Source organism: Rana temporaria, chromosome 1 (genome assembly GCF_905171775.1).
Source record: "Rana temporaria chromosome 1, aRanTem1.1, whole genome shotgun sequence".
In the NCBI taxonomy this organism is placed as follows: Eukaryota; Metazoa; Chordata; class Amphibia; order Anura; family Ranidae; genus Rana; species Rana temporaria.
This window is the reverse complement of record NC_053489.1, coordinates 207,494,786-207,511,876: the sequence shown is the minus strand read 5'-3', so window position 1 is coordinate 207,511,876 and position 17,091 is coordinate 207,494,786. Positions and strand designations below refer to the sequence as shown.

The 17,091-nt window shown below is 43.1% G+C and overlaps 1 protein-coding gene and 1 non-coding gene across 2 annotated transcripts; both read left to right on the top strand.

Annotated features, from left to right (window-relative positions):
- The first annotated feature begins 1,583 nt into the window (after window positions 1-1,583).
- GP1BB (glycoprotein Ib platelet subunit beta) lies at window positions 1,584-16,621 on the top strand. The gene is made up of 2 exons (XM_040348159.1): window positions 1,584-2,384; window positions 15,895-16,621. Exon 2 carries the CDS (start codon window positions 15,903-15,905, stop codon window positions 16,518-16,520), a length of 618 nt encoding a protein of 205 aa, XP_040204093.1. The 5' UTR covers window positions 1,584-2,384; window positions 15,895-15,902; the 3' UTR covers window positions 16,521-16,621.
- On the top strand, window positions 7,846-8,004 carry LOC120925677. The gene has a single exon (XR_005746892.1). It is a non-coding gene; the product is annotated as a U1 spliceosomal RNA (small nuclear RNA).
- Window positions 16,622-17,091: the final 470 nt, after the last annotated feature.

The following is a 17,091-nucleotide window of genomic DNA, read 5'->3' as shown; positions in this document are numbered from 1 at the left end:
AACTGTATGTGATTAAAACAGAGGTTCCGTTGCAGTCATTTGCAAATGTCTGGGAAGCTGCAGGCCACGTCACGGCACTCTGTGTAACTGCAGTCCTAACTGTGATTTTAAAGGCCTCCAAAGGAGGAACCCAGGTGTGCTAATTAATAGACAGGGAGCAGAAGGCAACATAGAACCGCCCCTATCTATGGTTGGTCTGGCAAATGAGAGCACTGAAAAAAACAAAATACAAAAAACAGGGGTGAAACCAAAACATGCCTACCAAGCCAAAATACCACCAAACTGGGTGCGGACCACATCAAACTGGGTCAGCTAGTCAAAAAACGACAATGCATAAATTAACTTGTTGGTGGCAGATCTGTGGAGGCAATGTGTGACACTCCTGAAATCGCATCTCCATCCCTGGTTAATGTTAAAAAATGGGGTTGGGACTTTATATGAGGCATGTGGTTTAAGTCACCACAGGCCTCCATCCCTGTAAGGATAAAATATGGACGGTTGGGACTTTAAATGAGCTGCGATTAGCAATATGCGATTAAGTATACATATGGAAATGTAAAAAATTCTTACCATAAGGACCAGGCTCAAAAATACCAAACCAAAGAAGCACAAAACCAAATTGATCTGTCTAACTGTATGTGATTAAAACATACAAATGACTGCAAATGACTGCAACTGAACCTCTGTTTTAATCACATACAGTTAGACAGATCAATTTGGTTTTGTGCTTCTTTGGTTTGGTATTTTTGAGCCTGGTCCTTATGGTAAGAATTTTTTACATTTCCATATGTATACTTAATCGCATATTGCTAATCGCATCTCATTTAAAGTCCCAACCGTCCATTGTTTAGAAAGCTTGGAAACCTCTGATCTAACATTTGGCTCTCCCTACTCATACATTGAGGCCCGGATTCTCATACGAGTTACGCCGGCGTATCTCCAGATACGGCGTCGTAACTCTGAGTCTGAGCCGTCGTATCTATGTGCCTGATTCTTAGAATCAGTTACGCATAGATTTGTATTAGATCCGACCGGCGTAATCTCTTACGCCGTCGGATCTTAACTGAATATTTACGCTGGGCGCTAGGGGCGTGTACGCTGATTTACGCCTAGAAATATGTAAATCAGCTAGGTACGCAAATTCACAAACGTACGCCCGGCCGACGCAGTACAGATACGCCGTTTACGTTAGATTTTTCCCAGCGTAAAGTTACCCCTGCTATATGAGGCGTACCAATGTTAAGTATGGACGTCGTTCCTGCGTCAAATTTTTAAAATTTGACGTTGTTTGCGTAAGTCGTTCGCGAATAGGGCTGGGCATCATTTACGTTCACATCGAAAGCATTGGCTTCTTGCGGGTTAATTTGGAGCATGCGCACTGGGATACTTTTACGGACGGCATGCGCCGTTCCTAAAAAGCGTCATTTACGTGGGGTCACATAAAATTTACATAACACACGCCCACATCTATCACATTTGAATTAGGCGGGCTTACGCCGGCCTATTTACGCTACGCCGCCGCAACTTTCGTTTGAGAATACGGCACTTGCCTGTAAAAGTTGCGGAGGCGCAACGTAAATAGGATACGTTACGCCCGCACAAAGATACGCGATTCTACGTGAATCCGGGCCTGAGTGTTCACAACATCAGGAATGATTGTTCTTTTCTTCAAATGGCTGACCAAACTAAACCCAAATCTTTAGCATGAAGTATATGGATAAGACTATTCTGAACCTGTGGAAAAAAAATAGATTTGAAGTCAAATGTAATTTGAAGTCAAATGAAGCAAATGTGAAAATAGCCAACTGCATGTTAGTCAACTCAACTGGTCTTAGGTGGTCCACCAATTAATTAGTTACTTTTGAAATATTTGCGTATATGGATATAATGATAACACCCTTTGTAACAAAGTTTAAATAATACAGTAAATAATTACATAATAAAATAACCATATTCACACAACTATACTGAAAATGACGAATGTATATACTGTGTGTGTAAAGATATTACCAATGATGGATGATTGGTGAGCTCTCTGATGATACAGGGCATGTAATGAGTTACCACACTGGACTCTAGGCATAAAGAATCCTTGATGATATACTTATATATTTATAGACTTATTTATTTAATGTATCCTTGTGACCAATGTCCTACGTGTGGAATATCATCTACAACCTTGTTGGATATGCTGTGACGTGCAGTATGGGTGTGTCTTTTGCAACAAAGAGTTAAGCTTGGTTTCCTGCTTTGTCTTCTCTTAGACATTTCTATGTTCTTATCATTCTGTGACATTCTGCTGTTATCATTTAGCATTGGTTTACCAGCGTCATCGCCAGCTCCGTGACTGGGTCCCTGGGACTGGAAGATCTGCCTGTGTAGGGGTAAGTCTCATTGCTATTGTCAATTATTTCATAGTCTAATGGGTTTAATAAAGAAATATCATTTGGTAATTTACATTATTATAGATTTTTTTGCGAAACCTGTTAACAAAGTGTAGTCATTTGTCTTTTAATATAATCTAACCATCTCTCAGAGATGTATACTAACAACACAAATGCAGAATATGGTGGAATAGAAACAACACACCTATCACGTCTTAAAATGATTTAGGTTTAATTCACAAGCATAACTCTATATGGCCCCTTTCTGCTCGAACATGACTGCGCACCAGTGCACAAAGGTCCATAAAAACATGGATGAGCAAGTTTGGGGTGGAGGAACTTGACTATCCTGACCTCGACCCAACAGAACATCTTTGGGATTAATTCGAGCAGAGACTGCGAGCCAGGCCTCCTCGTCCAACACCAGTGCCTGACCTCACAATTGCGCGTCTGAAAGAATGGTCAAACATTCCCATAGACACACTCCTAAACCTTGTGGACAGCCTTCCCAGAAGAGTTAAAGCTGTTATAGCTGCAAAGGGTGGGCCAACTCTATATTGAACCCTACAGAATAAGACTGGAATGCCATGTAAAGTTCATGTGCGTGTAAGGGCAGGCGTACCAATACTTTTGGTAATATCAAGTCTATTTAAGGAAGTATAGAGTTTTCATTCCATATTTGGCAGATTGAACCAAATAGAAAAAACACCAACCTTGTGTGTTAAACAAAATAAATGGTATTTTTGTTGAGTTTTAGGAAGTGTTGAAATTAGATTGTTTGACATAAACAAGAGATATTTTTTTAATTTTACATATTTATTTTGCATTAAAATAACCCAGGGTCTCACACAGCATAGTAACCCCCCCCCCCCCAGCTGCAATGGCGCACAGTACCCTAGTACCTTTTACTTCTGTGGAGGGGAGTGTTCATATTGGCCTTTATACCAGGAAGCTTTTAATAAAGGGGTAGTGGGTTGGAGCACTAAAAGTACAATGCAGCACTGCAGGGTACCTGCTTTAATGCTACATAGTTTTGTGTGAGGCCGCCACAGTTTAACTTTAAGGGTTTTTCATGTAAGCTTTGAACTTTCTGAACCCACTACTCTGTCCATGCATCTTGCTGATTGCAGAGCTATTGGTCTGACTCAGCAGGGGGTGTTGGACTGCTACAGTAAGATCGCAGTTCTCGCATAGACAGCAGTGTTCATAAACTGCTGGCTAGCGGCAGGGGACTAGATTGATAACTGGCCATGGGGCATTCTTGCACTGAGATAACCAGTAAGAGATTTAATGCCTATTATTTTGGTGAACTCAGGAACAATGGGTGCAGTTTTTTGCAAGATGTTAATTGGGCTTTAAAGCGGGGGTTCACCCTAAAAAAAATTCTAACATTACATTCAGCTCACTACCGACATTGACAGTATGCAGATCTTTTTTTTTTTTTTTGCTGTACATACCTTGTAAAGCTATTTTCTTAGCCGGCTTCCGGGTAGTGAATCCCGCGGGAGTGGGCGTTCCTATGCAGCAGTTAGTGATTGACGTGATGACAAAAACTACCCCCCCCGTCGCATAAGGAGCGTCATGAGTTGCCGAAAGAAGCCGAACGTCGAGTCGGCGCTATACGGCACCTGCGGAAGGATCTGGAGAGAGTCCAGAGAAGGGCAACAAAGCAAATAAAGGGACTGGAGGACATTAGTTATGAGGAATGGTTACAAGCACTGAACTTATTCTCTCTGGAGAAGAGACGCTTGAGAGGGGATATGATTTCAATGTACAAATAGGGATAAAACTTTTCTGCAAAAGGGAATTTAAAAAGACATGCACTAAAATTAGAAGAGAAGTGGTTTAAACTCTTCAGCCGTAAACAAGCCGTAAAGAGGGGGGTGGTTTATTCTAAGGGGGGTCTGCACTGATGGGGGGGGGGTGGTTTATGCCGAGGTGGGGGTCTGCACCAGTGTTAATTTTGGCAGCAAATTTTTTATTTAGTTTTAGTCTAAAGCCCCATACACACTATCAGTTTTCCTGCAGGTTTTTCTCTTCAGGTTTACCAAAACCATCTAATTTGAGGTCAAACCTTAATGCCGCATACAGACGGTCATTTTTTGCGATGGAAAAAAAATGAAGTTTGAAGTGATGAAAAAAAACGACATTTTTGAAACTTCATTTTCAAAAACGATGTAGCATACACACCATCATTTTGAAAAATGATGAACAAAGCGATGGCACTCTAAAGGGGAAGTTCTATTCGCCTTGAGGCTGCTTTTAGCTGGTTACTTGTTAGTAAAAGACGTTTCGTGCTTTTTTGTCTGTTACAGCGTGATGAATGTGCTTACTCCATTATGAATGGTAGTTTTACCTCCCGTCTCAAAACTTGCTTCTGGGCATGTGCGGGTTTAAAACGTAATTTTTGTCCACACACGATCATTTTTTATGACACAAAAAATGACATTTTCAAAAATGACATAAAAAATTCGAGCATGTTCGAATTTTTTTTTTGTCATTTTTCAGAAGACATAAAATGACATTTTGCCCACACACGATCATTTTAAATGACATTTTTAAAAATGTCATTTTATTTCATCACAAAAAATGACCGTCTGTACGCGGCATAAGAGTTTCAATTTGTATTCAATCAGGCAGGCCCTTGCACTACATGGTTTTGGTAAATCTGAAGAGAAAAACCTGCCGGAAAACTGATAGTGTGTATGGGGCTTTAGTCTTAGGACTAAAATGGCATTTAGTCCCATTTTAGTCTTCTGCAATTGTTTTAGTTTTAGTCAAATTTAGTCGACTAAATCTCCAGTAGATTATAGTCGACTAAAATGTCCAACGTTGGTGGGTGGGGGGTGACCCTATGTTTTACGGCACCAGGTGACACCAACCCTAGTGACTCCACTGCTGTTCATCCACAGTGGCCACACATGAACTGAAATTCAACTGGTCGCTGCTGAACTGGCCAAATTTTAAACCATCTATGGCTAGCTTAACTATGCCTAAAGCGGAACTTTACCCATAACAACTTAAATAATGTTCTTTAGCAAGGAACATACATTCCACAATAATAATTATGTTACCAAAATGAGTTTGTGTTGTAAATTGCTTCCAGCATTGTTACTGTTTCTGTATGCAGGAGGCTGCTGTTTTGCTGAAGCCCAGAGCCCCTCAACAGCACAAAATTTTTAGGCTGTCAGCAGATTGGCCTCTACAAATTCGGCACATTGATTAAAAATAGAAAGCAACTGATTATGTGCAACAGTGAAACAGAGTATTACTGGATTTTAACCACTTGCTGACCAGTAGGCAAATGATTGTAGCTGTATCACACCCTAGGACACAATTAACCCCTTCCTCGTCCCCTAGTGGTTAACCCCTTCCTTGCCAGTGTCATTTACGCAGTAATCAGTGCATTTTTATAGCACTGATCGCTGTATAAATGACAATGGTCCCAAAATAGCGTCAAAAGTGTCCGATGTGTCTGCCATAATGTCGCAGTCACGATAAAAATTGCAGATCGCCTAGTAAATTACTAGTAAAAAATAATTATTATAAAAAATGCCATAAATCTATCCCCTATTTTGTAGACGCTATAACTTTTGCGCAAACCAGTCAATATACGCTTATTGCGATTTTTTTTCCAATAATATGTAGAAGAATACATATCGGCCTAAACTGAGGAGATTTTTTTTTTATATATATATATATTTTGGGGGATATTTATTATAGCAAAAAAGTAAAAATTATTGTTTTTTTTTTCAAAATTGTTGCTCTTTTTTTGTTTTTAGCGCAAAAAATTAAAACCGCAGAGGTGGTCAAATACCACTAAAAGAAAGCTCTATTTGTGGGGGGGAAAAGGGTGCAACGTTGCACGACCGTGCAATCGTCAGTTAATGTGACGCAGTGCCGAATCGCAAAAAATGGCCCGGTAATTGGGCACCCAAATCCTCCAGGACTGAAGTGGTTAAACAGTCTAGGCACTTATTTTAAATATTTTACATAGCTATACCTGCAAAAGGAGTCAGCCTAATTTTCTAACTAAAGTCCTGCCCCCCCCCCCCTCCACACACACATACTATTTTCTGCTTAACCTCTGTATATTGTATAAGTACCTATTTTTAGTATGCTCCAATCTGGTCACGTGATCTCCTGTGTCAGCGAGAAGTGGCTGCAGGGTAGAGGAGAGAGTGACTTGAAATTCCAGGAGCAATACCCACACTCCCATTGCCGAGCTATTTTCTTGGCACTCCCTTCTCTCCTCTCTTCAGCAACCACTCTGACACAGGGGAGCCGGAGCTGCCAATCACATGATCAGATGGAAGCAGACCAAAAATAGATAAGTATACACCTTTTTTAAAACCGGTTAGGAAGGATCGGTAGCAAGAAAAGGAAGGAACATTGTTTTTTTTCTGATATTTTTTTTCCCTTTATTTTAAAAGAAAGAATACAGAGAAAACTTGGCAAAATGCAACATATTAGATACAAAGCTGTGGTCCCCCACAGTCTGCAGATGGATACCAAAAAATAACAAAGGAGACATTCGCATTATGGTGTCCGTTTATCAAGCAGTGGTAAATTTCCTCTGTTGAGTTCATGGCCATTCTTACCGATCACTCTCTTCTGAGTGCCTGTTTTTTTTTTGAAAAGCCTATGGCGTGTGAACACACCCAAAAACTCCACCCGGTGCAGAAAAAATGTGCACACACATAAAGAGTGTTCACAAAAACGTGCAGACGGGTGCAACGTCAAGTGGTCCTCCTGTGAACAGGGACCCAAACCCTGATCCCCCGGGGCGTTAGGCTCCAGACGGGGACTGAGGTACTGTGGTCCGAGCAACCGAAGCCGACACGGACCCAACTTCCTCGGAGGGACTGCCGAAACAGAACCCTCCCAGTACTAAGTGGGGCTCCCCCGAAGGGAGACCCCATGAGAGCAAGTGAACTAAGCCAGAAAGCTATGTCCACCTACTCCCAAGACGTTCAGGGCTGGCCCGAGGACCGGCACCCTAATAATCTCACAGTGAACAAAACGTGCACAAACAAAAATAAGACAAAAACGTGACAAACATAGGCTTAAATTGAATAAAGTGGGGGAAAGGGATAGTGAAGAGGAGAGTGAAAGAAGTGGTCATTGTGTTCAACAATGATCAGGCCCTCCGGCCAGGAGTAAAAAATTCCTCCGGTCCTAGCCAAAAGGCCTGGCTGAGTGCCTCTATATGAATCATGTAGCTCATTTCTCCTTTCGAGGAGTGAACGACTTACGCTGGCGTAAATTCTCTCTGAATCTAGCCCACTGTATATATGTAAATTCACTGGTTTTCTGTTACTGTAATCTCACTATGTCTCACGAGAATGCAGTAACAGAAGACGTCCTCCACAGTTTGTATCTACAAACTGTGGAGGACGTCTTCTGTTACTGCATTCTCGTAAGACATAGTGAGATTACAGTAACAGAAAACCAGTGAATTATACTTACCTGGCAGGGGAGACACCATGATCATGAAGGTGGTTCTCCCAGGGCGAGGCACGGCTATTGCACACTCTAGGCCGTGCTGATCGTGGTTGTCTTCCCTGCCGCTTCTCGGCCTTTTGGCTGGGACTGGGTGTGGTATCTGTCCTTATCAGTTGTCAGCGGAGCGCTGAAGCACCTCCTACATGGGGAGGGTGGATGCAATCCAATGACGTCATTGCACCTGGAAGGATGGTTTCAGCAGGGACTACGCTGTGCTGCCCGACAGAATACTGGGGGCCGGCCCATGGTTGAGTCTGAGCCATCTGGAAGGGTGCTCCTGGTGAGGATGGGTACTGCGCTTGGTCTTGGTCTTTTTGCCGAGTTCTAGTCTGGTCTTCTGGCTGGCTGGTGTAAGTGCTATCTCTGTCAGCGATCCGGTTGGAGGAGCTGGTAATGCCCTGTGGTATGACGGGGTAGAGCCATGCAAATCCGCTGGGTTGACGGAGGGTCTGGAGGGGCTAGTATTGGTGGAGGCTGTTATCTGAGTGGCAGTTCTCCCCAAGAAAACCTTGAAGGGCTCTCTAGCTGGTAGGGGTGGAGGGCTGCACTGGCCGGTCGGGGGGTCGGATATGGAACGAAAAGCCTATGGTGCATGTGCCCCTGGAGTGGCAGTCCAGGGGTATCTGAAGATCACTGTGTGTGAGGGACACATTGATTTAAGATACCACGGTCACTGCACCAGATACACGCTTTTTTTAGCACCTGCCTCCTGGGCCGGGCCTTTTGGCTAGGACCGGAGGAATTTTTTTATTCCTGGCCGGAGGGCCTGGTCATTGTTTCACCACAATGGCCACTTCTTTCACTCTCCTCTCCACTATCCCTTCCCCCACTTTATTTTATTTAAGCCTGTGTTTGTCACTTTTTTGTCTTTTTTTGTTGTGCACGTTTTGTCACTGTGTGATTAGTAGGGTGCGGGTCCTCGGGCCAGCCCTGAACGTCTTGGGAGTGGGTGGACATGGCCTTCTGGCTTAGTTCGCCTGCTCTCATGGGGTCTCCCTTCGGGGGAGCCCCACCTAGTACTGGGAGGGTTCTGTTTCGGCAGTCCCTCCGAGGAAGTTGGGTCCGTGTCGGCTTCGGTTGCTCGGACCACAGTACCTCAGTCCCCGTCTGGAGCCTAACGCCCCGGGGGATCAGGGTTTGGGTCCCTCTTCACAGGAGGACCACTTGACGTTGCACCCGTCTGCACGTTTTTGTGAACACTCTTTATGTGTGTGCACATTTTTCTACAACGGGTGGAGTTTTTTGGGTGTGTTCACACGCCATAGGCTTTTAAAAAAAAAAAAAAAAATAGTGAGATTACAGTAACAGAAAACCAGTGAATTTACATATATACAGTGGGCTAGATTCAGAGAGAATTTACGCCGGCGTATCTATTGATACGTCGCGTAAATTCAAATCTGCGACGGCGTATCTTCTTTCTGTATTCAGAAAGCAAGATACGTCGAAATTTGCCTAAGATCCGACTGGCGTAAGTCTCTTACACCGTCATATCTTAGTTGCATATTTACGCTGGCCGCTAGGTGGCGCTTCCGTCGATATCAGCGTAGAATATGCAAATGAGCTGGATACGCCGATTCAGAAACGTACGTGCGCCCGGCGGAATTTTTTACGTCGTTTGCGTAAGGCTTTTTCCGGCGTAACGTTGCTCCTGCTATATAAGGAGCAACCAATGTTAAGTATGGACGTCGCTTCAGCTTCAAATTTTGCGTAGTTTACGTCGTTTGCGAATAGGGCTTTGTGTAAATTACGTCCACGTCGAAAGCATTGACGATTTGCGGCGGAATTTCGAGCATGCGCACTGGGATTCTTTCACGAACGGCGCATGCGCCGTTCGTTAAAGACGTCATTTACATGGGGTCATGTTTTATTTACATAAAACACGCCCACCTCTTCAGAATTTGAATTCGGCGTGCTTACGCCAGCAGATTTACGCTACGCCGCAACTTAAGGAGCAAGTGCTTTGTGAATACTGCACTTGCCCGTCTAAGTTGCGGAGGCGTAGCGTAAATTGGATACGCTACGCCCGCACAAACTTACGGCGGGCTTTATGAATCTAGCGCAATATATATAGATACCTTACACACAGAGTGATATATTTCAAGCATTTCTTCTTTTTTTTTTTCATGATCATGGATTGCAGTGCAACATTTCTACAGTCAGTAATGATTTGGGGAGCCATATCATCTGCCAATGTCTGTCCAATGTGTTTTATCAAGTCCAAAGTCAGCGCAGCCCTTTACCAGGAAATTCTAGACCACTTCATGCTTCTCTCTGCTGACCAGCTTTATGAAGATGCTGATTTCATTTTCCAGCAGGACTTGGCATCTTTCCACACTGCCAAAAGTACCAATACCTGGTTTAATCATCATGGTATTGTGTGATTGATTGGCCAATAAACATGCATGACTTAAACCCCATAGTGAATCTGTGGGGTATTGTCAAGAGGAAGATGAGACACCCCAGACCCAACAATGCAGACGACTTGAAGGCCGCTATCAAAGCAACCTGGGCTTCCATAACACTTTAGCTGTGCCACAGGCTGATTGCCTCCATGCCACACCACATTGACGCAGTAATTCATGCAAAAGGAGCCCCAACCAAGTATTGAGTGCATACTATCCTGTACATGGACTTACTTGTCAGTAAGCCAATATTTCTGTATTAAAAATCTTTTTTTTTTTATTGGTCTTATGTAATATTCAAATTTTCTGACATACTGAATTTTGGGTTTTCACTAGCTGTAAGCCATTATCATCAAAATTAAAATAAATGCATTAAATATATCCCCCTGTGTGTAACACGTCTATAAAATATATGAGTTTTGAAATTGAATTACTGAAATAAATTTACTTTTGATGATATTCTAATTTTATGAGATGCACCTTTGTGTGTGTGTGTGTGTGTGTGTGTGTGTGTATGTATATATTGTGGCAGAGCTAGACTATGGAAATCTTGTTGAAATAGACACAGGGGGGGCAGATTCACATACATTTAGATAGGCGCTACGCCGCTGTAACTTACTTTTTCATTCTTTGAATCCACAAAGAATTTGCGCTGTAAGTTACGGTTGCGTAGTCTATCTCTCGGCGCGTAATTCTAATCGGCGGGTAGGGGGCGTGATTCATTTAAATGAAGCGCGTCCCCGCGCCGAATGAACTGCGCATGCTCCGTTTCGAAATTTCCCGCCATGCAAACTTAGACATGAATTACGTCCATCCCTATTCACGGACGACTTACGCAAAAAAAAAAAATTCAAATTTCGACGCGGGAACGACGGCCATACTTAACATGGAAAGTCTATCTATACGCCGCAAAATAGCAGCTTTAACTATACGCCGGAAAAAGCCGACTAGAGAGGGCGTAAGAGAATGCGACGGCCGCGCGTACGTTCGTGGATCGTTGGAAAAAGCTAATTTGCATACCCGACGCGGAAAATAACGCGAACTCCACCCAGCGGACGCCGAAGTATTGCACCTACGATCCGAAGGCGTACGAAGCCATACGCCTGTCGGATCGAACCCAGATGCCGTTGTATCTTGGTTTGAGGATTCAAACTAAAGATACGACGCGGGTAATTTGAAAGTACGCCGGCGTATCAGTAGATACGCCAGCGTACTCGCTATGAGGATCTGGCCCAGGGTCTGCATATAGCCAGATTGCAGAGCTGCAGAACGTAGATTTGAAACAGAGAAAACTGCTCTGGCAAGGAGCCTAAAGCTGTGTGCATTAAGGGACTTCAAGCTGTGTGCGTTTAAGAAGCCCAAAGCTGTGTGCGTCCATGACTGAGACTGGAAGATCTGGTGGTTTAACCACTTCATTACTGGGCACTTAAACCCTCTTCGTGCCCAGACCATTTTTCAGCTTTCAGTGCTGACGCATTTTTTTCCCACAAATAGAGCTTTCATTTGGTGGTATTTGATCATCTCTGCGATTTTTATTTTTTGCGCTATAAACAAAAAAAGACAGAACATTTTGAAAAAAAAAAAAAGATTTTTTACTTTTTTACTTTTTGTTATAATAATATCCCAATTTTTTTTTTTTTTAATTTCCCTCGGTTTAGGCCGATACGTATTCTTCTACATATTTTTGTTAAAATAAAATCGCAATAAGCGTATATTGATTGGTTTGTGCAAAAATTATAGCGCCTACAAAATAGGGGATAGATTTATGTTTTTTTTTTTTACTAGTAATGGCGGCGATCTGCGATTTTTTTGTCAGGCCTGCGATATTGCGGCGGACGTATCGGACACTTTTGACACATTTTTGGGACCATTCACATTTATACAGCGATCAGTGCTATAAAAATGCACTAATTACTGTATAAATGTGACTGGCAGTGAAGGGGTTAACACTAGGGGGTGAGGAAGGGGTTAAATGTGTATCCTGGGTGTGTTCTAACTGTGTGGGGGGAGGGGACTGACTGGGGGAGGTGACCGATGCTGTGTCTCTATGTACAAGGGACACAGATCGGTCTCCTCTCTCCCTGACAGGACGTGGAGCTCTGTGTTTACACGCAGAGCTCCACGTCCCTGCTGTCACCGCCGATCGCGGGTACCTGGCAGACATCGCGCCCGCCAGGCACACGCATCAGGTTCCCAGCGATGCGCTGGGCACAGTGTTTTCCCGCTGCGTGCCCCCAGCGGCGCGCACAGGGAATGTAAACAAAAGGACGTCCAAAGACGTCCACCCGGCACTTGAGAGCCGCGCTGTGTACGTCTTTCGTCTATAGCGCGGATCTCAAGTGGTTAAGATACCAGTAACTATAGCAGCAGTGCTGTTCAAGAGTAGCCAGGTGGGCTGGTATTTTCATTTATCTTTGAATGTCGTTTAAACCCCTGCGTGGGATTCCTGAGTGGACATTTATTTCGTTTTTTCTCATTCAATAAACGTGGGCTACCACGCCCTTAACGATATATGCCTGTTTGGTGTGGACTCACTACAAGAAAATGTATCTACCACAAGAGCTAACAACCCCCAACTGTCTTGGGAGCTCTGATTGATGAAGCAAAAAGTCAATAATCTTTCTCCTTCCTCCTCAGTTGTCTGGGGATTTTCTCTTCTCTCCTCGATCCTCCACCTCTGGGCTGGAGAATATGGGAGGGAGAATTCCACCAGTAAGGTGCTGAGATCACACCTTCATAAACTGGTCATTTCTGTGAATGACAGATTCTTGTGCTGAGATGATCAGCGGAGAACATGTTCTCCGCTGATCATCTCAGTTTCATAAACCGATAATGATCTAAGATGAGTTGCGAGCATGAGAATCGCAGCTCATTTCGGTTTCATAAACGAACACCTAAATACCCTCAAGAACATAACTGTTTACATCTGTAAAATTAAATATAGCTAAAGAGTGACCTGTAAATTATCTATAAAATCTCAACCAACGAATAGTTGAGGGTATCAAGAGCGGGATTATTGATATCTAAACAATTAACTATAGATAATTCTATAGCCAGTGACAGGGAAATCAACCATGCATAGGAGATGTTCTCGCAGAGCTTTGAAAAACCCTGTAGGTAGAAGATAGATAGAATTAGGTACTGTGACTCCAGTGCAGGGGAGAATGTCCCTCCTGGGGAAGGAACATTTGTAAGTATACAGTGGGGATCGAAAGTTTTGGGCACCCCAGGTAAAAATTTGTATTAATGTGCATAACGAAGCCAAGCAAAGATGGAAAAATCTCCAAAAGGCATCAAATTACAGATTAGACATTCTGGGCCAGATTCAGAGAAGAAGTACGCCGGAGTATCTGCTGATACTCCGGCGTACTTTCAAATTTGCAGCGTTGTATCTTTAGTTTGAATCCTCAAACCAAGATACGACGGCTTCTGGCTTTGATCCAACAGGCGTACGGCTTTGTACGCCTTCGGATCGTAGGTGTAATACTTTGGCGCCCGCTGGGTGGAGTTCGCGTCGTTTTCCGCGTCGGGTATGCTAATTAGCTGTTTACGGCGATTCACGAAGGTACGCGTGGCCGTCGCATTCTCTTATGTCGTTGCTAGTCGGCTTTTCCCGGCATATAGTTAAAGCTGGTATTTTGTGGCCTATCTTTAGACTTGCCATGTTAAGTATGGCCGTCGTTCCCGCGTTGAATTTCAATTTTTTTTTGCGTAAGTCGTCCGTGAATAGGAAATGACGTAACTGACGTAGACGTTCAAAAAATTACGTCGGTGCGACGTCATTTCGCGCAAAGCACGGCGGGAAATTTCAAAACGGAGCATGCGCAGTACGTTCGGCGCGGGAACGCGCCTAATTTAAATGATACACGCCCCATTTGAATTAGGCGGGCTTGCGCCGGACGGATTTACGCTACGCCACCGCAAGTTTACAGGCAAGTGCTTTGTGAATCAAGCACTTGCCCATAAAATTTGCGGCGGTGTAACGTAAATGCAATACATTACGCCGCCGGAATTCTACGTGAATCTGGCCCTCTAATAATATGTCAAAAAAAGTTAAATTTTATTTCCATCGTTTACACTTTCAAAATTACAGAAAACAAAAAAATGGCGTCTGCAAAAGTTTGGGCACCCTGCAGAGTTAATATCTTGTACTGCCCCCTTTGGCAAGTATCACAGCTTGTAAACGCTTTTTGTAGCCAGCCAAGAGTCTTTCAATTCTTGTTTGAGGTATCTTTCCTTACAAAAGTCTTCCAGTTCTTTGAGATTTCTGGGCTGTCTGTCACGCACTGCTCTTTTAAGGTCTATCCATAGATTTTCAATTATGTTGAGGTCAGGAGAATGTGAAGGCCATGGCAAAACCTTCAATTAACGCCTCTTGATGTAATCCCCCGTGGATTTTGAGGTGTGTTTAGGATCATTATCCATTTGTAGAAGGCATCCTCTCTTTAACTTCAGCTTTTTCACAGATGGCAGCAAGTTACCATCCAAAATTTGCTGAAATTGTATTGAATCCATTTTTTCTTCTACTCGTGAAATGTTCCCTGTGCCACTGGCTGCAATACAACCCCAAAGCATGATTGATCCACCCCCATGCTTAACAGTTGGACAGAGGTTCTTTTCATTAAATTCTGTGCCCTTTCTTCTCCAAACGTACCTTTGCTCATTCCGACCAAAAAGTTCTATTTTAACCTCATCGGTCCACAGAACTGCATCAGGCTTGTCTATATGTTCATTTGCAAAGTTCAAACGCTGATTTTTGCGGTGAGGACGTAGAAGAGGTTTTCTTGTGATGACTCTTCCATGAACACCATATTTGTACTAGTATCTCTATAGTGGAATAGTGTACCACAACTCCAGTGTCTGCCAGATCTTTCTGGAGGGATCGTGCAGTCAAACGTGGGTTTTGAATTGCTTTTCTCACAATCCTGCGAGCTGTTCTGTCTGATATTTTTCTTGGTTTTCCAGATCTTGCTTTAACTTCCACTGTTCACGATGACTGCCATTTCTTAATTACATTCCGAACAGAGGATATTGACATCTGAAAACACTTTGTTATCTTCTTATAGCCTTCTCCAGCTTTGTGAGCGTCAACTATTTTCACTTTCAGTTTTCTAGACAACTGCTTAGAAGAACCCATGGTGCTGATTGTTGGGGCAAGGTCAGATGAGTCTGGGCATTTAAATCCTTTGATATTGACATCACCTGGTCTTCCCAGACGATGATTGAGAACAATCCATGACACTGGCAGGTCTCAGCTTTGCAAAGGGGGCAGTGCATGCTATAAATTCTGCAGGGTGCCCAAACTTTTGCAGACACCATTTTTTTGTTTTCTGTAATTTTGAAAGTGTAAATGATGGAAATAAAATCTAACTTTTTTTGACATATTATAAGAATGTCTAATCTGTAATTTGATGCCTTTTGGAGACTTTTCCATCTTTCCTTGGCTTTATTATGCACATTAATACAATTTTTACCTGGGGTGCCCAAACTTTCGATCCCCACTGTAGTCAGTGTTAGGCTGGAGTTGTACTTGAAAAATAGCTTTCTGTTCTAACATAGAAAGCACTCTTGTTTATTATTGACTTAAATATTTATCTTTTCAGACATAATCATGAAGCTTGGGTCCTGTTTGTTACTACTGATGGCCTCTATGTCTCATGTGGTCTCGGAATGTCTTCCATGCCGCTGTAGTTCAGGAATTGTGGACTGCAGCTTTATTAACCTTGACACCCAGTCACTTCCAGCCTCATTTTCCTCTTCCACAGAGGTGATCCGTCTTGACAAGAACAAACTAAACTCCATCCCCAGTGGTCTCCTGGACCGTCTTCCCAATTTGAGGGAGGTACACTTAAAACACAATCCCTGGCACTGCGATTGTGACATCCTATACCTGCGCAGCTGGTTGCAAGCACAGCAGAAGAGATCACTATATCGAGATGTCATCTGTGAATCTCCAGAGTCACTGAAGGGACGAGTCATCATGTACCTGACAGAGGATGAACTTGTGACCACCTGTCAGTACTGGTACTGTAACCTTGCTCTGGTTTCTCAGCTCTGCCTCTGTATTTTCATAGTAGTTCAAGGCATCCTTTTGATTTTTGTCATTTTCTCCTTGCGCCGCTTCCAGAGGATTGCCAGGGAAGCACGACGTACAGCCAAGGAACTGCAACAGAACAATGAAACCTATGCCTACGACAACATACCACTATGCAGCTTTGATAGGACATAAAAAAAGACAGGAAAATAATGTCCGGAACATGTCCTCTTACTAACTGGTTTGAACTTGTACACAATAAATGCTGCACATCTTTGTTATATTATTCATCCAAATCTTAAAGTAGAACTGAAGGCAAAACTATTTTTGTGTTGAGTAAGAGAACTTTTTTTTTTTTTATCAGGGGAAATTGCGAATTTGGGGAAATCGCAGGGGTCAGCACAGCCGGAGTGCAATGGCCGAGCCTCACCCTGGGAGAACCTTTTTTTTTTTAAAGCTTTATTTAAAACTCCACATATATACATAGTCACATTTCAAGAAAAAAATATGTTGAACCTTCATGACAGTCTTTCTTTGCCATCTATGATCCATTGGGGAGATTTACCTTTGCTTTCTGCCCTATAGCCAAGACAGGAAGTGAGAAGAAATCCCTCCAAAGAGAGGAAGATCCCTGGTAGTCACCAGCATCACCAGAAATGTATCCCCATTGGAAGATTTCCCCTCGCTTCCTGTTCATGTGGCCAATCAAAATGTGTGATTTTCTTTTGCTTTCACTTTTGGTGATAATGGTCACCAGGACAAATAG